A 26,295-nucleotide genomic window follows, 5' to 3' on the forward strand; every position below is an offset into this window, starting at 1 on the left:
ATTGTTGGTTATAGGTGCTACGTTAGCACCTATCCCCCCTGTAATTACAGTGAGGGGTCGCTATATTAGCGTTTGACTCAGGCCCAATTTTCAGGCACTGCAGCGCTCGCTCGATTGCAAATCCCAAAATTTTTGGTGTGGTTTTTATGGGTTGTGCATCGCTATTGCGATTGGTTCAAATTTTTAGTGCGTTAATTAGGGTTTGCGCTAACGAGTCAGGGCCAAAACCCCTGTATTCGCCCGCTAATAGCCCAGTGATCCACTAACCGAACGCTGCAAATTACCCTGCAGGTTACCCTGCACCCACCTAGCGAATTGAACTTTCGATCGCTAGTGCACCTGGATCGGTACAAATAATACCAGGGCACCCATTAATTGTGGATTTAGGGATTCCAACCCTGTATTTTCAGTGGATTCGATCATTGAAAATAGCAATAAGCCCTATATTTGGCAAGTATAGGCCTGTAACCGTTAGAAGGCAAACGGCTATAGAAAATCCTAGATTGGGGTATTTACCCTTAGGCGACTAGGTTAGTTTTTAACTATAATTCAGGCCACCCTACAATGGAAGACAGCCCTATGTCGGGCCTCCCAGGCCCAATTCCACCGGATAGGGGCCCTGAATCCAGCCCGAATGAAGTTCTAACCGCTAAATTACAGGCGCAAGACCTGCAATTAAAAGCGTTAACTACGCAATTGGATCAACTTCAGCACACAATTCAACAGTTAACATCTCTGTTGACGCTGAAAAATGGTGAACCCACTAGTTTTAGTGGTATTGCGGGTATTAATACCCCCAATAGCGGTAATCTGGAGGCCAACCCACAGATTTTTAGCGCTAATACCGCTACCGCACCACCTAATCCACCCGGTAACCTAATTCTAGGTGACGGGATAGGTAAAGAACTATCAAAACGGGTATTTTCCTTCCCCGAAAATTGCAAATTAGTAGGGGCTAGCAATTACGACCTGTGGAAACAGGCACTTATAGTACAATTCAGGGCTATAAAAGCTGCGGAATTTATTTCCAACCCTGAAATTGGCTATAGCCTACCGGAACATGAGCAATCAGTCCTATTATTGCTTATTAAAGACAGCCTAACCAAGGAACCTTTAGAATCCATTGCATGGCATTCCAGCCCTGTAACGGCCTATAAGACCCTGGAAGATAGCTATTCCGTTGCACCCGAGATTAGCAGAGACTCGCTATATCGGGAATTTCACGCCCTAAATTTTTCGAAATTTAGAGGGTCAATACCAGAATTTAACAGCCGTTTTAATTCCCTGGTAGCTAGATTAGCGAATGCCAACGTGCAAATTAGCCCTATCGATGTACGAAATCAATACCTACGGGCCCTGGAGGGGACGTTCCCTACCTGGACCGAACGCCAACGCAGTACCCAACGGGCCCTGCAGGCTATAGGCCAAAATTCGGATCGATTAAATTTGCAATACCTTATGGCGGACCTTATATCCGAAAATTCGATTTCAGGCTCTACAACTGCCAAAGCCACTAATTACAGGGCTGAAGGTCGAAAATCAGGGAAAAAAGGCGCTAAAAAGGACGCTAAAAAGGAAAATAATGGGCAGGACGGCACCTCCAAATCACGAAAAAAGGGCAAATCAACCCCTAATTCGGATTCGGCTATTGCAAAAGATAATAAATCCTCCAATTCCAGCGAATCGAACGCTGGAACTTCCATGATTTCAATGGATTTCGAGTTATTTACGGGCTCGATTCCAGGTGACGTTAGCGTTTGCGCAGCGTATAACGCCCTGGAACAGGCAGGCGATTCGGGCGGTAATTTACCGTACCGGGCACTGCAACAGGAGGTTAATTCCGCTATTAGCGGGGTTATAGAATTATGTTCGGAATCGGATTCGGAACCCGATTATACCGGTAAAACGCTAAAACCACAGGTATTAGCAACTAATTCTAAGGCTAAGACGAAGCCTGGAAGCGGCGTAAATAGGGACCCTAAGCCCCGACGGCTAGGCTACCCGGTCCTGTACGATACAGGTAGCACGCACCATATCTTTGCAAATAAGCAATTTTTTACCGATTATACCCCCGGCTCAACAGTCGAAATCGGTACCGGAGGTGGCCCTGTTAGGCCTATTGGCACTGGAACTGTTAAAATACAGGTCCGGTATGGCTCCAAAATTGACGAATTTAGAGAGGTTACGTTAAATAACGTGCTATATATCCCCTCGTTTGGAATAAATATCGTTAGTGGGCTAATACACTACAATACAGGGGGCGTATTATTAAAAAATACCCTGTACGATCGGGATCGCAAGGCGTGGGGACGCCTAAATACCGCCAAAAATTCGTTCTGTTTGGAGGTAAAAGGGTGCGATATCCTTATTCGAAATACTACATCTACGGTTTCGAATTACGCCTGTGTAATTGGTGAATATAGCACCGCCTCTAGCCTAACCTTACAGGGGGTTACAAAGGGCTACGCAGCCCCGTTGGAGGTAAAACTAAATAATATAGTCCCTGAAGACCAAGACGACTATAAAATCTACACCGATTCGGAACCGGGAGAAAATACGGTAACGGAAGTGTTAAATCCCAAACAAAATAAGGATATAACCGTAGATTTACCTGTAATGCAGAAATTTAGTGCAAAAACCCCTGAAAATCCACGTGAGATTGGGCCCCGTAGGCCCGGTAAGCCGCTAGATGACCCTTTTAAGCAGCCTAATACAAAAGGGGCTAATACCGAAAAAGAGGGGGTTTCCCACACAAGAAATCCGTTGTTAGAACCTCCTTTAGTACCGGAATTAGTGCAGGCCCCTGTAAATTACCTCCCTTTAAGCCTAAATCGAACTACCGATGGTTGGGTAACAGCTGAAGGAGACGGAATTACAGGCGATTGTGACGAAATCCAGGCCCAAAAAGCCCTGTTATGGCACAGGCGCTTAGGGCATATAGGGTTGTTATTGCTTAAAAAGACCGCTAAAAACGCAGACGGTCTACCTAATTTCGACAAAATTAGGGCTATTACCTGCATTACTTGCATTAAAGCCACCTCTGTTAGGCGTACAAATAAAGGGGCACTCCCTACACCCCCTAATATCCTCGATTCCATAGAGGGTGATACAGTAACCCTTAAACCTAACCCTCACAATAAAAAACCCGTATTTTTGTTATTAGTGGATCGAAAATCACGTTTTCGGTGGTCGATCTCACTACGGAATAAAGCCGGACCTACGGTTTTAGTGGCTATTAAAGGCTTTTTTAAGGTTTTAAAAGCTACGTACGGGCGCTACCCCACTAAATTTCATTTTGATGGGGGGCACGAGGTAAATACAGAGCTTCAAGATTGGTTTGCAAGTAAAGGTGTTAATTTTAGCACCTCCAACCCCTACAACCATGGCCAAAACGGGCTAACGGAACGGTCCGTTAGGGTTATTTTGGATAGGCTAAGGTCTACCATTTTAGCGGCAGGTCTACCACTATATTTATGGTGTTATTTACTGTCAGCCGTGGTTGATTTAGTTAACCGTACAGCGGTAACTAACAGGGAGTTAACACCCTACGAGGAATTTTATTCCGAATTTCAACCTGGATTACCACACAGGCCTAATTTAGGCCATTATCGGGTTATTGGTACCGTATGCCAGGCTATTATACCGCTGGAAAAACGCCAAAAATCCAACAAATTGGCTCCCCGAACGGAAACAGTAAGGCTTTTAGCCCATTTATCCAATTCTACAGCGTTGGTTTACGCCCCCGCCAGACGGGCCGTATATAAAACCTCTACCGTAAAAATTTTAGAGGGTATACCCGCTGAAAATTTGGCTATTCCAGGGGAAACGCTACAGATTTCAGAGGGGGAAAATCCAGATTTAGAGGGGGATTCTAATTCTGAACCTGAAGACGAAATCTACAGCGCCAAAACTTTGGATCCAGTGGATAATAATCCCCTACCTCCCGCAATTACAGTTCCTCCCTGGCCTGTACAGTCTACTGTTCGCCCCCCAGAGCTTATAACGGTAGCGGTGCCTAATTCAGCACCTAAAATAACGGAAGTTCCGGTGTTTTCGGCACCTAAAATACAGAATATGGAGTTAAATTCGCAGTTCGAAAACCCAGATCCTATGGATATCGATTACGTGCATTATCTTTGTTATCAAACCCAAAAGAAAACAAAGAAAAAGCCCACTAAAGACGGCGAACCAAATAGCTACCAACAGGCCCTAAAAAGCCCTGAAAGTGCTAAATGGTTAGCAGCTTTAGCGTCTGAATTCGACCAGATCGTTACTGCAAAAACCTTCCGTTTTATCCCTAAAATTAAAATGCATACAGGCCGTAGACTAATCTCTACCCGGCCGGTGTTTAAATTAAAAAAGGATGAAAATAATAAGCCTATAAAGTATAAAGCCAGGCTTGTTGTTAGGGGGTTTTTACAGGTCGAAGGCCTAGATTATATCGAGACTTTTGCTAGCACTAGTATACCGCCCACCTGGCGTATATTATTGGCTATAGCTAATGCACAAAATTGGGAAATAGAACAAATCGATTTTATCGGTGCGTTTTTAAATAGTGACCTTACCGACGTAGATATTTATTTGCAAATTCCAGAGGGTTTTAGCGATTGGGCTAGATCTTGCAGCCCTACTACCGCTAAAATTTTAGTGCAAATGGGCTATAATCCAAAGGAAATGCAAGTTATACTGTTGGAAAAGGCGCTATACGGTCTGAAACAGGGCCCAAGAGAATGGCAAACAAAGCTAAAAAGCCTACTTTTTACAGAAGGTTTTAAGCCGCTAATCTCTGATCCAGCTGTCTTTTATAATGCTAAATCCAAGCATTTCATTGTTACTTTTGTTGACGATTGCCTGCTAATAGGTCCTAAATTGCAATATATTCAGGATTTAAAAGCCCGTTTTAACAAAATATACGCATTGGAAGACAGGGGCCCTGCAGCCTATTTTCTAGGCGTTCAGATTATAAGGGACAGGCCTAACCGCCTGCTTTGGCTCCATCAAAGTCAGTATATAGAGGAAGCATTAGCAACGTTCGGATTAGCTGATTGCAAACCTATTTCTGTTCCCTTACAGCCGGGTGTGCTAAAATATAGTGGGGGCAAACCCGTAAATGCGCTAGAAATCAAATTGTTACAGCGTATTATCGGCACCCTAATGTATTTAATGCTATTAACGCGCCCGGACATCGGTTTTGCGGTTCAATGGTTATCTCGTTTTTTAACGAAAGCCACTACAATCCACTTAACGGCAGCTAAAAACCTACTTCGCTACTTAGCAGGTACTAAATCCCTAGCAATCTGCTACGGAAATAGGGTAATTAAAGCTAATTTACCACCTAACTCTTTGATTGGGGGTTTTAAAGGCCTAAAATTACTTGGTTTTAGTGACAGCGATTTTGCCGGGGCTAGGGAAGATTCAAAATCCACTTACGGATATTTGTATACCCTATCTGGGGGCCCTATAACGTGGAAGTGCAAAAAGGCTAGTACTATAGCTTTAAGCACCCCAGAAGCCGAAACCGACGCCTTAGCGGAAGCCCTGCGTGAAGCACAGTGGCTTAAAAGCCTATTTACAGAGATTGGACTACCTGTAAAAGGCCCTATTGCAATATTTGGAGATAATACAGGCTCTATAGCTAACGCACACAACCCTACGCACCACCAACGTACTAAACATACGTTATTAAAATTTCACTACGTAAGGGAGTTAGTTACAGAAGGATTAGTGACCCTAAAATACCTGGAATCCAAACAAATGCCCGCTGACGGCCTTACAAAGCCCCTAACGCTTCCAATTCACAAGGTTTTTTTAGAGCTTATAGGGTTAAAACCCCTGTAAACTTAGTTTTTACCTATTGAATTGTAGGGCACCTAGTTAGTTCGTTAGCTAACTACCACCATTTTTCTCCTTTGTTTGCAATTATTGGATTTTTGTTAGCCCGACACCAACCGATCTACCCAAACCTACCCTGCTCAGGTTGATTATTAAGCAACTTATACCGACCTTATACCCGAAGTCGAATCCGAATTTAATTAGCTCGCGTTTTGGGCGACCTAGCGATTTTTAATCTACCCTATATATTAAACTTTTCTGGGATCCACAACAACGAACAGCCAGATTAGCTACCTGGCTTAGTAGTAAGTTCCGTTGGTTATAATCTGTAGGTCGTGGGTTCGAATCCGGGGGTTGTTACAATTCTGGGGGTCTTTTTCAATTCGGGGGTTCAGTCAATCGGGGGTTTGGTACAAAGGGCTTATTCATCCAGGGGGTTCGCACCGGGGGTTCGAGTTGGGTTGGGACACAAGGGGGAATTTCTTTTGTTTTTTTGTTTTGGGGGTTTTATTTTACGTACTTTTCTTTTCCGACTTTATTTTTGGATTAAGTAGCAAAAGAGAGGGGGTGTTAATTATATGCATTATTTTGCATGTAATAAGCCCACTTTTATTTGTATATAGCCAATTTTATTTAGTGCCGAAGTGGAGTGGGGAATGGTGGAATTCCGTTACTTTGTTAATGCAGGAATGCAATTTAAAGGTCAGCGAGTGGGGTTAGCTACCCTGTACCGGGTTTAATACCCACCCTGCACCTGCGAGTCAGCTACCCTGTACCGGGTTGAAAATTTCACCAAGTCAACGTTTAAATGCAAACCCAGAGATGGTTTGTATGCAAATGAGGGTGTTTTTTCAAAAACCCATACAAATTAGTTTTTCGGAAATTCATTCGCGGCACCGGAACCTTTTCTGGCGTGCGGACCCCCACTTCGATGTCGGAGAGTATGTAAGGGAAATAAAGCAAAATCTCCCCCAACCAATTATTTATCAGTACCAAAATTATAGTGCATTTCTACCTATTATTCAGCGCTTTTAGCACTGGTTATTTACCACGCCGCACCTAGGGTTTACCCCTATATCCCCTGTTAGCACCATTGTTATTAACACATTCGAATGGAATAGCGCCTGCGAAACCGCCTTCCGACTGCTGAAGAGAAAGTTTACCGAAGCCCCCGTACTGGCGCACTTCGATTGGGAAAAGGATGTGATCCTGGAGACCGACGCTTCCGATTATGTTTCTGCGGGAATATTGTCACAATACGGCGACGACGGAATACTCCGCCCCGTCGCGTTCTTTTCGAAAAAACACACAGCTACCGAATGCAATTACGAGATTTACGACAAAGAATTGCTAGCCATTATCCGCTGTTTTGAAGAATGGCGCCCGGAACTCGAAGGGACGTCGTCCCCGGTCCAAGTAATTACGGACCACCGCAACCTGGAATATTTCACGACGACGAAAATGCTCAACCGCCGACAAGCCCGATGGGCCGAATTCCTGTCAAGATTTAATTTCCGTATCACCTACCGACCCGGGAAACAAGGAGCGAAACCCGACGCACTAACCAGGAGGTCAGAGGATATGCCTGAGGAGGGGGATGAACGACTTAAGCACCAAACACAAGTCGTACTGAAAGAACACAATTTACCTGCCCGCCCCACCCGGTTACAACCCATAATCCGCCAAAACAAACCCCTATTGCCAAGACACCTGATAGAGCTACTAGACGCCGGATACGAATCCGACCCGATAACGCAATCTGCCCTAGAAGCGTTGAGGACAGGCGCCGACCGCCACCCCAAGCTGCAATTGGCCGAATGCGAAGAACGATCCGGCTATTTGTATTACCGCAATAGACTATACGTACCCGATTCGAATAATCTGAAAGCCGAGATCCTGCGCCGCTGCCACGACTCCCCCGTCGCCGGTCACCCCGGCAAAGCAAAAACCTACGACCTGCTGTCCCGAGAATATTACTGGCCCGGAATGCTACATTACGTATCATTATGGGTAAAGAAATGCCAGACCTGCCGCCGAATCAACCCGTCCCGCGAAGGCCACCAGGGCCTCCTGCGACCCCTGCCCACTCCTGAACGCTCATGGCAACACCTGTCGATGGATTTTATCACACATTTGCCGCAAAGCAACGGCCACGACGCCATCCTAGTGGTCGTAGACCGCCTGACTAAGATGAGACACTTCGTCCCTTGTAAAGGGACCTGCAATGCCGAGGACACCGCCAACCTGTACCTACACCACGTATGGAAACTACACGGGTTGCCCCTGACGATAGTTTCGGATAGAGGCACCCAATTCGTGTCGAAGTTTTGGAAACACCTGACAACCCGTTTGAAAATCGACAGCCTGCTATCCACTGCTCACCACCCCGAGACTGACGGACAGACCGAGCGTTTTAACGCGTCCCTGGAACAATATTTGAGAGCTTATGTGGCCTACCTGCAAGATGATTGGGAAAGTTGGCTTCCCCTCGCCGAATTCACAGCCAACTCCCACAAGTCCGAGACCACCGGAACCTCCCCGTTTTACGCGACTTACGGATTCCATCCCCGCATGGGATTCGAGCCGGTACCCCTGAACCAGCCTTTGCCCGCCCAGCGGGATGCCGAAAAGCTAGCCGCCCGAATGGAAGCCATTCTGGAACAAGCCCGCGCCGAAATGACCGCCGCCCAAGCCCGTTACGAAGAACAGGCGAACCGACACCGTACCCCGGCCCGCCGGCTTACCGTCGGCCAATATGTATGGTTAGACGCACGGAATATCCAGACCGCCCGCCCGCAGAAGAAACTGGATTGGAAGAACTTGGGACCCTTCCGAATTTCTGAAGTGATTAGCCCGTACGCCTACCGTTTGGACCTGCCGTCGTCTATGAGAGTACACCCTGTTTTCAATATAAACCGACTAAAACCTGCTGACGTTGAGCCCCTGCCGGGCCAACAACCTGCACCGCCACCCCATTTGGAAGTGGAAGGTGAGAGAGAATACGAAGTCGAAGAGATCCTCGACTCCTTTTGGGAAACCCGCGGCCGAGGAGGCCGCCGGCTGAAATATATCGTCCGTTGGGCTGGATATAGCGAACCCACGACTGAACCTGCCGATTACCTGGAAAACGCTGCTCAATTGGTAAAGAATTTCCACCGTCGATACCCCCATAAGCCCGGGCCCCGGCCGTGACGGAGCTCGGCCTGGAAGGGGGGAATACTGTCACAGACCTGAAGGACAGCCACTGGGCTGTCGCTTAGTCATGACCCCTGTCACGTGAAGGCGCGAGGGCCGAGCGCCTCGCGCGCGTATATCTACGCGAAATCTCTGCAGTCTCCGATATGTAGCTCCTCGAGCTACGTCTTCGTCAACAACCACCTGCTACCCTGTGCCTGGAAGACTAGATAGCCAATATACTCTGTCCTGTTACCTGATCGCCCGCACCTACCTGTCCGCCCTGCCTGCCCGTGACAAGCGGTGCCTAATTCAGCACCTAAAATAACGGAAGTTCCGGTGTTTTCGGCACCTAAAATACAGAATATGGAGTTAAATTCGCAGTTCGAAAACCCAGATTCTATGGATATCGATTACGTGCATTATCTTTGTTATCAAACCCAAAAGAAAACAAAGAAAAAGCCCACTAAAGACGGCGAACCAAATAGCTACCAACAGGCCCTAAAAAGCCCTGAAAGTGCTAAATGGTTAGCAGCTTTAGCGTCTGAATTCGACCAGATCGTTACTGCAAAAACCTTCCGTTTTATCCCTAAAATTAAAATGCATACAGGCCGTAGACTAATCTCTACCCGGCCGGTGTTTAAATTAAAAAAGGATGAAAATAATAAGCCTATAAAGTATAAAGCCAGGCTTGTTGTTAGGGGGTTTTTACAGGTCGAAGGCCTAGATTATATCGAGACTTTTGCTAGCACTAGTATACCGCCCACCTGGCGTATATTATTGGCTATAGCTAATGCACAAAATTGGGAAATAGAACAAATCGATTTTATCGGTGCGTTTTTAAATAGTGACCTTACCGACGTAGATATTTATTTGCAAATTCCAGAGGGTTTTAGCGATTGGGCTAGATCTTGCAGCCCTACTACCGCTAAAATTTTAGTGCAAATGGGCTATAATCCAAAGGAAATGCAAGTTATACTGTTGGAAAAGGCGCTATACGGTCTGAAACAGGGCCCAAGAGAATGGCAAACAAAGCTAAAAAGCCTACTTTTTACAGAAGGTTTTAAGCCGCTAATCTCTGATCCAGCTGTCTTTTATAATGCTAAATCCAAGCATTTCATTGTTACTTTTGTTGACGATTGCCTGCTAATAGGTCCTAAATTGCAATATATTCAGGATTTAAAAGCCCGTTTTAACAAAATATACGCATTGGAAGACAGGGGCCCTGCAGCCTATTTTCTAGGCGTTCAGATTATAAGGGACAGGCCTAACCGCCTGCTTTGGCTCCATCAAAGTCAGTATATAGAGGAAGCATTAGCAACGTTCGGATTAGCTGATTGCAAACCTATTTCTGTTCCCTTACAGCCGGGTGTGCTAAAATATAGTGGGGGCAAACCCGTAAATGCGCTAGAAATCAAATTGTTACAGCGTATTATCGGCACCCTAATGTATTTAATGCTATTAACGCGCCCGGACATCGGTTTTGCGGTTCAATGGTTATCTCGTTTTTTAACGAAAGCCACTACAATCCACTTAACGGCAGCTAAAAACCTACTTCGCTACTTAGCAGGTACTAAATCCCTAGCAATCTGCTACGGAAATAGGGTAATTAAAGCTAATTTACCACCTAACTCTTTGATTGGGGGTTTTAAAGGCCTAAAATTACTTGGTTTTAGTGACAGCGATTTTGCCGGGGCTAGGGAAGATTCAAAATCCACTTACGGATATTTGTATACCCTATCTGGGGGCCTGTCACAGACCTGAAGGACAGCCACTGGGCTGTCGCTTAGTCATGACCCCTGTCACGTGAAGGCGCGAGGGCCGAGCGCCTCGCGCGCGTATATCTACGCGAAATCTCTGCAGTCTCCGATATGTAGCTCCTCGAGCTACGTCTTCGTCAACAACCACCTGCTACCCTGTACCTGGAAGACTAGATAGCCAATATACTCTGTCCTGTTACCTGATCGCCCGCACCTACCTGTCCGCCCTGCCTGCCCGTGACATTACGTAGCTCCTTCATTAGGTGCCCGCGATGCCTGCGTCACTGCAACCCCCGATCTTAACCGATTCGACCGAGGAACTGATCGAACACCTACAAGGACACCCTGAACAATGGGTGTCTTACATCTCCGATTCCTACCAAAAGCTGCAACTATTGCACGATAGCAACGTCCGCCTGAACTCCTGCCTAGAAATGCAGGAAGCCGAGACCCAACGCGCCCGCGCCGAAACGGACCGTGTCCGCGACAAGGCGCAGGCCGACATTCTGGCCATGGCCATGGAAAAGGCCTCCGCCATAACCTCCCGGGATGCCGCTTTCGCCGAATTAGAGAAAACACGGTCCGAACTGAAGGAAGTTCGGACCGTAACGCTACCCACGGTACATATAACCACCCCCGCCCCAACTACCAACACGCCTGTTGAACCCCTTATGGTTACTCCTATGGGAACAACTCCGCCGCCTGCTTCCGAACATCCCGCCTCCGCCCGCCTTTCTGAACGACTTCCAGACCCCGATAAATTTACGGGCGCCCGCTCCGACCTCCGCCGCTTCGCCACCCAAATCCGGGGGAAGATGACCTCAAACAAAGACCGCTTCCCCAACCCCGAATCACGCCTGATTTATATAGCCGGTCGACTGTCCGGTAAAGCGTACAACCTGATCCTGCCCAAAATGGTCGGAGGCACACCCCAATTCGGAGATTATACGGATCTCCTCCAATACCTAGAGGAGGCATTCGGGGACCCCGACCACGTCCAAAACGCACAAAACAAACTATATGCCCTGAAGCAGCGGAACGTAGATTTCGCCGAGTATCTGTCGGAGTTCCAACGCCTGTCTTTGGAAGGAGAAATGCCGGAGGATGCCCTCCCCCCTCTTTTATTCCAGGGAATATCGGAAGAGCTCCAGGACATGCTCCTCCACAACCCCGCCCCATCTCGCCAATACCACGAATTCACCCGACACCTGCAAAGTTTGGATAACCGCTACCGCCAGCACCAGCAGTATAAAAATAGACAGACACGTACCCCTCGGGCCGCAGCGCCCCCCGCGCGCGCGGCTCCCCGAACCCAACCCGACATACCGCGGGCCGCCCCCAAGCCAAACGCGGAGCTCCCGCTTAACGACCCTATGGACCTGAGCAGCCAACGCCGCCACAACCGCAAGGAAAACATGCTATGTTACCGTTGTGGATCCCAAGAACATTTCGTTGCCAAATGCCCGGAACCGGATACCCGCCGCACGCGGCTGCACCAGGCCGGAATCGAACGATCCAGGTCCAGGTCCAGGTCCCCGCGCCAAATACAAACCAAACTCCCTAAAAACCCCCGCCGCGGCTCGGACGCCAGCCGCTCCAGCAGCCGAAGTTCGAAAAACGGAGCCCGCCTGGGATAAGTCGCCCCCAGGCCGCCAAGGCCGCGCATAGACCGCCGGCGATCCGCATCTCTGCCGCCGCCGTTCACGGGTTCCCCGTTGAAGAGGAATATAACCAACGATCCGACCTGATGATCCTGCCTGCCGAACTGACAGTGGGGGGCCAAAACCTCCCAACCTATGCCCTCACCGATTGCGGTGCGGAAGGAAAATGCTTCCTCGACCAAGGATGGGCCGAAGAACGCCAACTACAAATGTATCCGCTGCGAAACCCATTCGACATCGAAGTATTCGACGGAAGGACCGCCGAAAGTGGGAAGTGCACCCATTATGTCCGAGGACAATTGAGAATCAAGGACCACATCCAGAAAAACGCGCTGTTCTTCGTCACACAGCTAGCCCACTACCCCATTGTGCTAGGAATGCCTTGGCTAAAGCAGCACGATCCAACGATTGGATTCGCGTCACACGTTATTACGTTTGACAGCGATTATTGCCGCCGACACTGCAATATGCCCGACAAACCGGAGAAGGTTAAAGCTTTACACGCCGTACCAAAAAAAAGCCGCCCCCAGTACCAGGCTGACCGACCGCCGTCCCTCCGCGAAATGGATATCGCCCCTATCTCCCTGCAAGCCGCGAGCATGTACGCCCGCCGCCGATCCTGCCGACTGTACGCCGTAACCTTGAAACAGATTGATGAGGTCCTAGCCGCCGACCCCCAAAATAGGAACGGGCCGACCCTGCCCGAAACAATCCGGGAATTCGCGGACGTATTTTCCCCGCAAGAAGCCGAGAAGCTGCCCCCACACCGACCGTCCGACCACCATATCCCGCTTATAGAAGGAAAAACGCCGCCGTTCGGCCCCCTGTACGCCATGTCCCGCGAAGAGCTGATAGCCCTTAAGGAATGGCTGACCGCAGAGTTGAAAAAAGGGTTTATCAGACCCAGTTCGTCATCCGTCGCCTCGCCCGTTTTGTTCGTGAAGAAGCAGGGAGGAGGGTTGAGGTTTTGCGTGGATTACCGCGCGCTGAATAACATTACCGTAAAAGACCGTTACCCGCTGCCGCTAGTCCGAGAGACCCTGAACAACCTGGCCGGCATGAAATTCTTCTCGAAAATCGATATCGTTTCCGCTTTTAACAATATTCGGATTAAAAAGGGGGAAGAATACCTGACGGCATTCCGCACGAGATTCGGCTTATACGAAAGCCTAGTTATGCCCTTCGGGCTGACGGGGGCCCCCGCGACGTTCCAGAGATATATAAACGACTCCTTGCGCGAATATTTAGACGTATTTTGTACAGCCTACCTGGACGACATCCTGATTTACAGCCGCACCCGAACCGAACACGAAGAACATTTGAAGCTCGTATTGGAAGCCCTGAGGAAAGCCGGGCTGTATGCCAACGCCGCGAAATGCGAATTCTTCGTGAAAGAAACCAAGTTCCTGGGCCTACTGGTCGGCGTCGAAGGCGTGAAAATGGACCCTGAGAAAATCACCGCTATCCTGAACTGGCAAACACCCAAAAAGCTTACTGACGTGCAAGCATTTTTGGGGTTTGGCAACTTTTACCGGCGCTTTATCCGAGACTTCTCAAAGATTGTGGCCCCTTTGACGAAATTGACCAAGAAGGACGTCGCATTCGAATGGAATAGTGCCTGCGAAGCCGCCTTCCGACTATTGAAGAGAAAGTTCACCGAAGCCCCCGTATTGGCGCACTTCGATTGGGAAAAGGATGTGATCCTGGAGACCGACGCTTCCGATTATGTTTCTGCGGGAATATTGTCACAATACGGCGACGACGGAATACTCCGCCCCGTCGCGTTCTTTTCGAAAAAACACACAGCTACCGAATGCAATTACGAGATTTACGACAAAGAATTGCTAGCCATTATCCGCTGTTTTGAAGAATGGCGCCCGGAACTCGAAGGGACGTCGTCCCCGGTCCAAGTAATTACGGACCACCGCAACCTGGAATATTTCACGACGACGAAAATGCTCAACCGCCGACAAGCCCGATGGGCCGAATTCCTGTCAAGATTTAATTTCCGTATCACCTACCGACCCGGGAAACAAGGAGCGAAGCCCGACGCACTAACCAGGAGGTCAGAGGATATGCCTGAGGAGGGGGATGAACGACTTAAGCACCAAACACAAGTCGTACTGAAAGAACACAATTTACCTGCCCGCCCCACCCGGTTACAACCCATAATCCGCCAAAACAAACCCCTATTACCAAGATACCTGATAGAGCTACTAGACGCCGGATACGAATCCGACCCGATAACGCAATCTGCCCTAGAAGCGTTGAGGACAGGCGCCGACCGCCACCCCAAGCTGCAATTGGCCGAATGCGAAGAACGATCCGGCTATTTGTATTACCGCAATAGACTGTACGTACCCGATTCGAATAATCTGAAAGCCGAGATCCTGCGCCGCTGCCACGACTCCCCCGTCGCCGGTCACCCCGGCAAAGCAAAAACCTACGACCTGCTGTCCCGAGAATATTACTGGCCCGGAATGCTACATTACGTATCATTATGGGTAAAGAAATGCCAGACCTGCCGCCGAATCAACCCGTCCCGCGAAGGCCACCAGGGCCTCCTGCGACCCCTGCCCACTCCTGAACGCTCATGGCAACACCTGTCGATGGATTTTATCACACATTTGCCGCAAAGCAACGGCCACGACGCCATCCTAGTGGTCGTAGACCGCCTGACTAAAATGAGACACTTCGTCCCTTGTAAAGGGACCTGCAATGCCGAGGACACCGCCAACCTGTACCTACACCACGTATGGAAACTACACGGGTTGCCCCTGACGATAGTTTCGGATAGAGGCACCCAATTCGTGTCGAAGTTTTGGAAACACCTGACAACCCGTTTGAAAATCGACAGCCTGCTATCCACTGCTCACCACCCCGAGACTGACGGACAGACCGAGCGTTTTAACGCGTCCCTGGAACAATATTTGAGAGCTTATGTGGCCTACCTGCAAGATGATTGGGAAAGTTGGCTTCCCCTCGCCGAATTCACAGCCAACTCCCACAAGTCCGAGACCACCGGAACCTCCCCGTTTTACGCGACTTACGGATTCCATCCCCGCATGGGATTCGAGCCGGTACCCCTGAACCAGCCTTTGCCCGCCCAGCGGGATGCCGAAAAGCTAGCCGCCCGAATGGAAGCCATTCTGGAACAAGCCCGCGCCGAAATGACCGCCGCCCAAGCCCGTTACGAAGAACAGGCGAACCGACACCGTACCCCGGCCCGCCGGCTTACCGTCGGCCAATATGTATGGTTAGACGCACGGAACATCCAGACCGCCCGCCCGCAGAAGAAACTGGATTGGAAGAACTTGGGACCCTTCCGAATTTCTGAAGTGATTAGCCCGTACGCCTACCGTTTGGACCTGCCGTCGTCTATGAGAGTACACCCTGTTTTCAATATAAACCGACTAAAACCTGCTGACGTTGAGCCCCTGCCGGGCCAACAACCTGCACCGCCACCCCATTTGGAAGTGGAAGGTGAGAGAGAATACGAAGTCGAAGAGATCCTCGACTCCTTTTGGGAAACCCGCGGCCGAGGAGGCCGCCGGCTGAAATATATCGTCCGTTGGGCTGGATATAGCGAACCCACGACTGAACCTGCCGATTACCTGGAAAACGCTGCTCAATTGGTAAAGAATTTCCACCGTCGATACCCCCATAAGCCCGGGCCCCGGCCGTGACGGAGCTCGGCCTGGAAGGGGGGAATACTGTCACAGACCTGAAGGACAGCCACTGGGCTGTCGCTTAGTCATGACCCCTGTCACGTGAAGGCGCGAGGGCCGAGCGCCTCGCGCGCGTATATCTACGCGAAATCTCTGCAGTCTCCGATATGTAGCTCCTCGAGCTACGTCTTCGTCAACAACCACCTGCTACCCTGTACCTGGAAGACTAGATAGCCAATATACTCTGTCCTGTTACCTGATCGCCCGCACCTACCTGTCCGCCCTGCCTGCCCGTGACAGGGCCCTATAACGTGGAAGTGCAAAAAGGCTAGTACTATAGCTTTAAGCACCCCAGAAGCCGAAACCGACGCCTTAGCGGAAGCCCTGCGTGAAGCACAGTGGCTTAAAAGCCTATTTACAGAGATTGGACTACCTGTAAAAGGCCCTATTGCAATATTTGGAGATAATACAGGCTCTATAGCTAACGCACACAACCCTACGCACCACCAACGTACTAAACATACGTTATTAAAATTTCACTACGTAAGGGAGTTAGTTACAGAAGGATTAGTGACCCTAAAATACCTGGAATCCAAACAAATGCCCGCTGACGGCCTTACAAAGCCCCTAACGCTTCCAATTCACAAGGTTTTTTTAGAGCTTATAGGGTTAAAACCCCTGTAAACTTAGTTTTTACCTATTGAATTGTAGGGCACCTAGTTAGTTCGTTAGCTAACTACCACCATTTTTCTCCTTTGTTTGCAATTATTGGATTTTTGTTAGCCCGACACCAACCGATCTACCCAAACCTACCCTGCTCAGGTTGATTATTAAGCAACTTATACCGACCTTATACCCGAAGTCGAATCCGAATTTAATTAGCTCGCGTTTTGGGCGACCTAGCGATTTTTAATCTACCCTATATATTAAACTTTTCTGGGATCCACAACAACGAACAGCCAGATTAGCTACCTGGCTTAGTAGTAAGTTCCGTTGGTTATAATCTGTAGGTCGTGGGTTCGAATCCGGGGGTTGTTACAATTCTGGGGGTCTTTTTCAATTCGGGGGTTCAGTCAATCGGGGGTTTGGTACAAAGGGCTTATTCATCCAGGGGGTTCGCACCGGGGGTTCGAGTTGGGTTGGGACACAAGGGGGAATTTCTTTTGTTTTTTTGTTTTGGGGGTTTTATTTTACGTACTTTTCTTTTCCGACTTTATTTTTGGATTAAGTAGCAAAAGAGAGGGGGTGTTAATTATATGCATTATTTTGCATGTAATAAGCCCACTTTTATTTGTATATAGCCAATTTTATTTAGTGCCGAAGTGGAGTGGGGAATGGTGGAATTCCGTTACTTTGTTAATGCAGGAATGCAATTTAAAGGTCAGCGAGTGGGGTTAGCTACCCTGTACCGGGTTTAATACCCACCCTGCACCTGCGAGTCAGCTACCCTGTACCGGGTTGAAAATTTCACCAAGTCAACGTTTAAATGCAAACCCAGAGATGGTTTGTATGCAAATGAGGGTGTTTTTTCAAAAACCCATACAAATTAGTTTTTCGGAAATTCATTCGCGGCACCGGAACCTTTTCTGGCGTGCGGACCCCCACTTCGATGTCGGAGAGTATGTAAGGGAAATAAAGCAAAATCTCCCCCAACCAATTATTTATCAGTACCAAAATTATAGTGCATTTCTACCTATTATTTAGCGCTTTTAGCACTGGTTATTTACCACGCCGCACCTAGGGTTTACCCCTATATCCCCTGTTAGCACCATTATTATTAACAATATCGATTTATTAACCGGAAACGGCGTTTAATTTCGCCGCAACGGTGCAAATAATAACGCCGGATAGAAAAAATTACGAATTTATAAATAAACGTATAAATTGGCAATTGGAAAACGCGCAAAAAAGGTTCTTTTATATTTTTATAAATTTTAAAAAAACAAAATTGTTCGTATTTGTCGACGGTTTTTTTGCAAATAATAAAAATTTAAATTTACAAATTGGTTTTATTATTATATTGGGCAATAAAAATTGCGACGAACAAAAAATAGGTTTTCGCGTTATTGGTAATATTTTATATTAAATATCGAACAAATGTTACAGAATAATAAAAAACGTATTGGTTAATAAAATTTATAATATAATAAACGGGTTTAATATAAAATTTGTATTAAAAATTATTATCGCCATTATTATAAATTTGTTAAATTTATTTTTTGTATTTGTAATTATATATACCGATAATTTGTCGTTATACCAATATTTGGTGCAATTGGAAACGATTTCGGAAAAACGGTTTGTTAATAAAAATGGTGCTAACAGGGGATATAGGGGTAAACCCTAGGTGCGGCGTGGTAAATAACCAGTGCTAAAAGCGCTAAATAATAGGTAGAAATGCACTATAATTTTGGTACTGATAAATAATTGGTTGGGGGAGATTTTGCTTTATTTCCCTTACATACTCTCCGACATCGAAGTGGGGGTCCGCACGCCAGAAAAGGTTCCGGTGCCGCGAATGAATTTCCGAAAAACTAATTTGTATGGGTTTTTGAAAAAACACCCTCATTTGCATACAAACCATCTCTGGGTTTGCATTTAAACGTTGACTTGGTGAAATTTTCAACCCGGTACAGGGTAGCTGACTCGCAGGTGCAGGGTGGGTATTAAACCCGGTACAGGGTAGCTAACCCCACTCGCTGACCTTTAAATTGCATTCCTGCATTAACAAAGTAACGGAATTCCACCATTCCCCACTCCACTTCGGCACTAAATAAAATTGGCTATATACAAATAAAAGTGGGCTTATTACATGCAAAATAATGCATATAATTAACATTTATAATACCGCCTGCGGTATTATATTTTTATATTCGATTTTTATAATTTTGTACGTTTTCCGTAATAATTTATAATTGTCACGGCCAGGCATACATTGGAGAACCTCAGTGTATTAGGCGCTATCGACGAAAATTCTAAACTGAAGAGAAGAGAGAAATTACAATCGACGACGCGCTCAAGAGACGCGCTTAAATCCGGAGGTAGTGGATCCTTGTCCGATCCCTGGCTCGGTGTGGAGCCGAGTCGTGATTCTGAGGGTAGGTCTAAGGGCCTGATCCTCACAATTGTATCGAAATAAATTCGTTCCACATTTCGACGTTCGTCGTTGTTTTGGAAACCCAATTTCCCGTTTATCGTACCGTATTTTGTTATTTACGGAATTTTATTATTTCGTTTAAATTGGTTGTTAATTATAAAATAATCGGCCTAAATAATAAAATCCAAAAACCCCTCATTGGTTAAAACGGATATTATTTTTATATTTTTTACGTAACGTTTGGATAAACGTTATACGTTTAATACAAAAATTTTAATATATATTAACGGTTTTTTTAATATTATCCGTAAAATATTTTGTCGGTTTTAAATATTTGTAAAATAACGGTATTAACGTTTTATCCCTTTATTTTGCTTTTTTATATTATTTAAATAATATTAATTAATATTAATAGGTTTTTTGTAAATCGATCGATTAACAAAACGTTGTTATTGGGTAAAAAGTAGTATATTTTTGTTTAACGACTAATTTATTTACGTTCGAACTTTTAATCGTTTTTTTTGCTTTTATACCCGTAATCGAAGGTCGGATGAGTCACGTGCGGGTCCACACGTGAGTCATCGATTGAATTGATGAATTGAACGCAATCCCTTTTATTCCAACAAACGGCGTATTATATCAAACGTTAAAAGGTGGAGGCGGCATTAGAGATTTTTAGATCCGAGGTTCCAATAAGAGAATACTATTTGCAGTCAAGGAATGGTGCAGATGAATGTGAGTTACTAAGAACCTACAGAAGCATGTCCTTTAGAGCCTACCGGAACCTGGGAGGAGGCTACGTTGGTCCTGGATCATTTTGCTACTGTGACAAAGGAAAATAAAGCTGTGCAAAACCTCATCTGCAGGGATGACATGAGGAATACTTGTCCTATCCAAATTTCAGATTATTCAAAGAATCGACCAATGGCAGCGTCTACAAAACAACCATACACAGCTGGTGTCTTCAGTAAACAGACGAGATGAGATGGAAGCTCATGCAGTCACACTGTCACAGTTCATCCGAGTATTGACGCCCCCAAGACATGACATTGGCTGAGCATATAGATAAGGTACTTCCAAGAGGGTGGTAAGAATGCACCTCCAATGGAATGGTTGGAAAGGTTCCCGTGTACGTGCCATTCGCCGGGACTCGAGGTGTGCTGTCTGCGTAGCTGACAGTCTGGCAAAGAAGAAAAAGAGAAGAAAAAAAACCTTTCCGACATCGGGGAGGGAAGCTGGGCAATTTACCCGTATGCCTCACGGCGACTTTTAGCCTTATTAAATCCCATTCCGAGATTATTTATAGTGGTAATATGGTTGATTGGTGGGTAAGCCCTCAGTTTTGCTTGGCGAAAAAGGCCGGGTCGCAGACGAAACCTGCACCCGTGGCCAGAAGCCCGGTTTTGGCCACCCTTTGACAACATTGAGAACGAGGCACGCGCCAGGCTTTACATGCACCCCGGACTCGTCTGCCGTGACACAGCAGTTGCAACCAAACTCTTGGTAGTACTATAAAAGGGTTATAGATTACCAGCTGCCAGATTTGCCGAAATTTCGGTGTCCCGTATAGAGCTGGTTCGCCCCCTAGGCAAAAAAGAGAAAAAGAATTCTCAGACGTGAAGGAACTTTTGAAAAGAAAATGCAATCATTTCATGCGATCTGCAGAGTAAGCTGCAGGAGGTCGGGCCTATTGATCCCTTCAGATATCATTCGCGACTGGGCACGACGGTTTGTCTTACCCGGCTCGGCACTTTTTGGGAGCCATTTGCTGATAGCACGTACCGAGACACTGCCGCCAAGTCGGAGACGCACCCGGCTCATTGGAGCAGGGTTTATTTTTACTGTTCAAGTCTCTGATATATAAACCATAATTCTGGGCAGCTTTTCGAAACTCTTGACGCTTTATCGCCAGCCCCTTCTCTCGGTCAACAGTAAGACTGCCTTCTGAGCTGAACTTGAGCCACCCTGCTTGGGGAAACGAACTGATACTTGAACCTGACCCAAAGACGGCAGCAGCAAGAATGGCTCGGCTATTCTCCACCGCGCTGCTGGCGCTTGGCCTCGTCGGCGGCATGGCGGCCGCGCAGGGCTCGCAGCCGGATGCGCTCAAGCAGCTGGAGAACAAGGGGATGCCGCAGCTCATGGCGCAGCTGGCCAAGTCCAAGACGTGCAGCAACGCGACGATGCGCATCCGCAAGGAGTGGTGAGCCTCCGTCGTTTTTGATCTCTCTGCTTTTTTTTTGTGCAGTGGCTGACTCTTTCTGCGAACCAAAAAAAAGGGGCGATTTGCCAGGTGCAGAGCGCAAAGAGTACATTGGTGAGTAGCCTCAATGTGTTTGAATGGCGGTTCAAACGGGGTTTGGAATAGCTGCTGACGTGCGGAATAGCTGCGGTGCTTTGCCTGTCCCAGCGTCCGTCTCACTACTCGCCTTCAGTGTGCCCAGGCTGCAAATCCCGATACGACGACTTTGTTGCCGTCCACATGGAGTTTACTCCCACCATCCACGGCACAGTAAGCTACATTTGTCTTGTCTTGTCTTGTCTCATCTACCACCCCCCCTCGCTGTTGCTACGCCCAAGCATTCTACTCACAGGAAAAGCATTAGGGCAACTTTTTGTCGTGGCACAGGCACTACACGTATGCTTTCGAGTCGGCCCTGATCAAAGAGTGCGGCTACACCGGCGCGCAGCCGTACTGGGACTATGGGCGCTGGGCCCAGGACCCCCTGAACAGCCCGATCTTTGACGGCAGCGACACGAGCATGTCTGGCAACGGCGAAAAGATCCCCCACAGGTCCACGCTATCCCCAGCCGGAGAAGGCGGAGGCTGCTTGGTGTCGGGTCCATTTAAGAAGTGAGTCTTTTGCTCTTGCAGCAAAGCCTTGTTTGACAAGCCTTGGAGTCCAAGTCTTGGATCACCTTTACTAACAAGTTTTCCTTTTTTTCCCCTTCTTTCCCCAGCATGACCGTCTATCTGGGCCCACTCGCGGCAACGGCGGATCCCAGGCCAAAGGCCAACCCGCAGGCCAACGGCCTCGGATCGAACCCGCGCTGCATCCAGCGCGACGTCACCAACTACCTGTCGTCGCGGTACGGGCGGACGCAGGACATTGTGAACCTCATCACGCGCAACAGCGCCATCGGGCCGTTCCAGACGGCCATGCAGTCGACCACCGGCTCGGCGATCGGCATCCACGGCGTCGGGCACTTTGTGCACGGCAGCCAGGACCCGGGGGGAGATTTCTACATAAGCCCGAACGATCCGGTGTTTTGGCTGCACCACTGTATGTGACGTCCTTTTTTTTGGGTTTTGAAAGGTTTACGTCGGAAGATGTCTTTATGCACAGGCGCACATGCTGACTGACTGCGTGTTACAAAAAAAAAAAAACATACAGCCATGATTGACAGGGTCTGGACGATCTGGCAGTCGCAAGACCTGGCGAATCGCCTCATGGTCATCGCCGGCGGCACCTCAATGTTTGGAATCGGCTCACGCTTGCAATCGCTGGATGATTTGATTGATCTAGGCAACGTGGAGCCCACGGCCAAGAAGTGGAAGATTCGGGAGCTTGTTAGCATTGTTGACGGACCGCTTTGCTACATGTATCAGTGAAGGGGGAAGCTCGAAAGGTTACTGCGTGGTAGTGTCAGAGGATATCATGTCGTGTGAATCTAGTTTACCAGCGAGTTGTACTGTCTTACATTATCAAGTTACGATAAAGGGAAAAAAAGACGAACTTTTGGACATTCCTTTTTGCATAGAGATTTTCTCTTGCCTGCCCATCAGCTGCCGCCGCCTAGAGGATCTTTGATAACAGCAGCCTGCTCCGGCGAGACTTTGATGCCGAAATACCTCTCCAGCCCCCTGATGCGCTCCTCCTCGCTCTGCAGCCTCTCCACGACCTCCTCCCTGCCAGCGACCGTCCTCTTGATCTCGTCGTTGAACAGCACCCACGTGCCCCTCGCCGCACAGCCGCCGCGGCACGGCAGCACGACCTCGCCGTCGACCTCACCCTCGGGCACCGTCCGCACCGCCATGACGTTGTTGAGAAAGAAGCTGTCCGGGTGCGTCATGGTGTGGAAGTTGAGCACCTCGTAGTCCTCGGGGAAGAACTCGGCGTCCACGAAGCTGTACCGCTCCTTCCAGCCCTCCTCCTCCCCGTCCTCGCGCGTCGAGTACACCCACACGCGCTGGTCCGCGTGCAGGTGCTGCCGCGGTATGCTGCGCCACTCGACGCGGCCCATTGACGACGGCGGGATGCGCACAAAGTCGTGCCGGCCGCCGTCGTCCTTGCGAGGGAGTGGGATGGGCATCGGCGGGCCGCCTTTGCCGAAGCCGACGTCGACTTGGTATCGTTGGCCGTCGATGGTGACGATGTTGAGCATGTGACTCCTGTGTTTTGATCTTTGTCAGCGGGCTGTTTTAGGGGTGTATATGTACATATACATGCACGGGTGCCCACGAGTGGTGGGTCTCCAAACGGTGGCTCACAATCCCGAAAACCTCCCCGAGTCGTCCGACTTTTTGATCCGCCCGCCGACGTTGAGCACGTCGAAACCCAGCCCGCGCATCACGGCCGACAGGAAGGCGTTGACCTCCATGCAGTAGCCGCCGCGCCCGCCAACCACAATCTTGTCGAACAGGTCCTGCTCGTCGAGCGACAGCGGCGGCGTCTTGGCGCTGTACCGCAGCGAAATGTTCTCAAAGGGGACGCGCGCGAGGTGGCGGGCCTGGACCTCGGTGAGCGTGGCCAGGGTTGGCGGCGGCAGAGTCCCTGCGTCTGCATTCCGGAAGCCGATGTGGTCCAGGTACTGTTCGATCTGGCCTTTGCTGTACGAAGCCATTTGGTTTCTTTTTTTGTCACCCAGGGCACGTCTTTGGGGCTCGTCAAGGGCTTGTGAGGTCTTTTTTTTTTTTTTTTTTTGGCGTGGAAAAAAGTCCCGGCTCGACGATTTCTGGGCATGCGGGTGATGACAAAACGCCCCCGTTCGGCACTGCATGGCCCCGCATCTTCGCGGCAGTAGGAGGGTGGGCCGTGACAGCTGAATGACGACGACCAACCACTTTATAGCTCGGCTCGACAGGCACAAATCCAAAGTTTCATGTCAAAATTGTCATGATAAATCCCACCCAGAATTGGATATTTTACTCTGATGCGCCATTCACAAAATAGTCTCACACGGCAATGGTGTCTGGTCCGTCAAAAGGTCTGAATGGCGGCATGATCCACTTGGACGCCACTCGCCTGCGTCGTATACACAAGCTGAGCCGTGCTTTCCAGGCCCGATCACCCTGCTCGGCTCCTGCTCCTGAGCTGGATCCGACCTCAGCTCTGACGGCACGACCAGCTCCATCTCAAAAAGCCGTCCTTCCCTCGCGGCATCGGTGTCATTCCCGTCCCTTAATTCCCACCTGCAGCTCAACAAACAGCGAGAACTGGTGGATCGAACAGCTACCGGAGGGCAATCCGCGGAGATACAAAATACCGTGCAAAAAGGTAGACTCATACCATAGCATGCCCGGTCTTGCCGGTATATCTATCTACGTATGTCCTTTGTACCAAAAGCCGGTGTGGGGAATCCCTGCCCTCCATCGGCGGTCCCCCAGTTGGAACAACTCCCAATTAAATTTGCAACGCCAGCGTTACTAAAAAGGTGCATCGCTAGGCCAAGTTGAGGAAAAAGTGAAATAGAATCGCGAATAAGTCTACACAAAGTCCAAGATTTGAAGAGGCTGTTGAATGGTTTTGTTATTTGATGCTAGCCACGCACGGTCGTGCGTTTGGATCTTGAATGTCCAACACCAGCCACGAATTTAGGCATTGCCACGGTCCACACTATATCCAAACATTTTAATTTACTCAGGCTTTGGAAATTTTATGTAAATCGTCAGTTGCCGCCGGGCAAAAGGCCGCAACATCCTGATTTCTGACCCGCCTCGCCAGCCTGCTTTTTCATTGCTGCCTTCGCCTCCCGTTGGGCCTCCCGTTCGGCCTTCTGGGCTGCTCGCTTTTTAGCTTGCTCTTCTTTCAGACGCTTTTTCTCTTCCGCCTTCAGCAGACGCGCTTCTTTTTCATGTTGCTTTCGTCTATTCCGTTGTGCTGTTGATTCCCCCCAACCGTCGTCACTGTCATCATCGTCCCCATAAGCGCCCGCAGCAATAACGGCCGCCCGCTTGCTCAAAACTTCCCCAGTAGAAACTCCGTAAACTTCTGTAGCTTTTGTGAGCAAGTCTCGTAAGCGAAGGCCTTACAAAAGAACAATCCCACCAAGATTGATCTCTGCTGTATATATAGTAGCTTGGCGATACTTACCAGTCCCGCGACTCACAATACTGTGAGCGCTTTCAGAAGAACGCACGGGGGCCGCAAGGGCCACGTGGGCAAGGCCAGCGATGACGAGCGGAAAGATAAAACGCATCTTGATCTCGATTAAAAGCCTTCGACTAGACGGAAGCGTGCTTTGGGTTAGTTGATATTGATTGTATTAAGAAACGAAAGATGATTTCAAATGGATAAGATGGTTTCCAGAGAAAGATTTTGCAAATATTGCGAGATTGGCCTCTTATTAAATACCTGTAGCTGCTCCGTGAATTATACTTAACGTTGCGTACCCCCTGTTCGGCACCCCCCCCCTGTTCGGCACCCTGAAAATCTAACAACGAAATGCCTACTTTTATAAACTGATTTAAATATAAAATTATCAACGGACAAAAATACAATCGTTTTCACGCTTCTCCGGTTCATTAACCTCTTCTTCATCAGCTAAAGGTTCCAAATTTTCTATATCCTTTTCCTGCAATCCAATAATGTTCTGTTTGTTAACCAAAAGCTCGTTTGGATCCGGAACCACCCTCCTCCTTTTAACCGGCCGTATTGCCTCCAGTTGTGCTTCCAATAAGCTGATTTTTTGCTGGGCGCTAGCCAAAAGGGTATCTTTGGCTTCGAAGCTTTTTTGGACTTTTGCAAATAAAAGACGTGAAGTAGCGTTGGTTTTGTTGGATTGGGAAAGTTTTTGCAGTTGAAGTCGGATATCTCGGGTCGTTTTAGGGGTTTTCCAAATAAGTAAAGACGGGTCGTTAATTTTTTGGGCTGGGCTTTCCG

At 48.4% G+C, this 26,295-nt stretch overlaps 4 protein-coding genes across 4 annotated transcripts; 2 read left to right on the forward strand and 2 right to left on the reverse strand.

Annotated features, from left to right (window-relative positions):
- Nucleotides 1-17,373: 17,373 nt before the first annotated feature.
- MGG_18059 (uncharacterized protein) lies at nucleotides 17,374-17,836 on the forward strand (the record flags this gene model as incomplete). The annotated part of the gene is made up of 3 exons (XM_003721344.1): nucleotides 17,374-17,488; nucleotides 17,646-17,714; nucleotides 17,778-17,836. Coding segments are annotated over 3 exons (243 nt in total), but the record flags the coding sequence as incomplete, so codon positions are not given.
- Nucleotides 17,837-21,213: 3,377 nt separating this feature from the next.
- MGG_10561 (uncharacterized protein) lies at nucleotides 21,214-22,805 on the forward strand (the record flags this gene model as incomplete). The annotated part of the gene is made up of 6 exons (XM_003721345.1): nucleotides 21,214-21,395; nucleotides 21,472-21,509; nucleotides 21,580-21,704; nucleotides 21,799-22,046; nucleotides 22,154-22,476; nucleotides 22,588-22,805. 6 exons carry the CDS (start codon nucleotides 21,214-21,216, stop codon nucleotides 22,803-22,805), a joined length of 1,134 nt encoding a protein of 377 aa, XP_003721393.1.
- Nucleotides 22,806-22,838: 33 nt separating this feature from the next.
- On the reverse strand, nucleotides 22,839-24,117 carry MGG_10560 (N-acetyltransferase). Its single transcript, XM_003721346.1, has 2 exons — nucleotides 23,685-24,117; nucleotides 22,839-23,585 (listed from the first exon to the last, which is right to left on the reverse strand). The coding sequence occupies exons 1-2, from the start codon at nucleotides 24,035-24,037 to the stop codon at nucleotides 22,976-22,978; spliced, it is 963 nt and encodes a 320-aa protein (XP_003721394.1). The 5' UTR covers nucleotides 24,038-24,117; the 3' UTR covers nucleotides 22,839-22,975.
- Nucleotides 24,118-25,081: 964 nt separating this feature from the next.
- On the reverse strand, nucleotides 25,082-25,612 carry MGG_10559 (uncharacterized protein; the record flags this gene model as incomplete). Its single annotated transcript, XM_003721347.1, has 2 exons — nucleotides 25,082-25,404; nucleotides 25,507-25,612. 2 exons carry the CDS (start codon nucleotides 25,610-25,612, stop codon nucleotides 25,082-25,084), a joined length of 429 nt encoding a protein of 142 aa, XP_003721395.1.
- Between the last annotated feature and the right edge of the window lie 683 nt (nucleotides 25,613-26,295).

This window comes from Pyricularia oryzae, chromosome 7, assembly GCF_000002495.2.
Source record: "Pyricularia oryzae 70-15 chromosome 7, whole genome shotgun sequence".
Taxonomy (NCBI): Eukaryota; Fungi; Ascomycota; class Sordariomycetes; order Magnaporthales; family Pyriculariaceae; genus Pyricularia; species Pyricularia oryzae.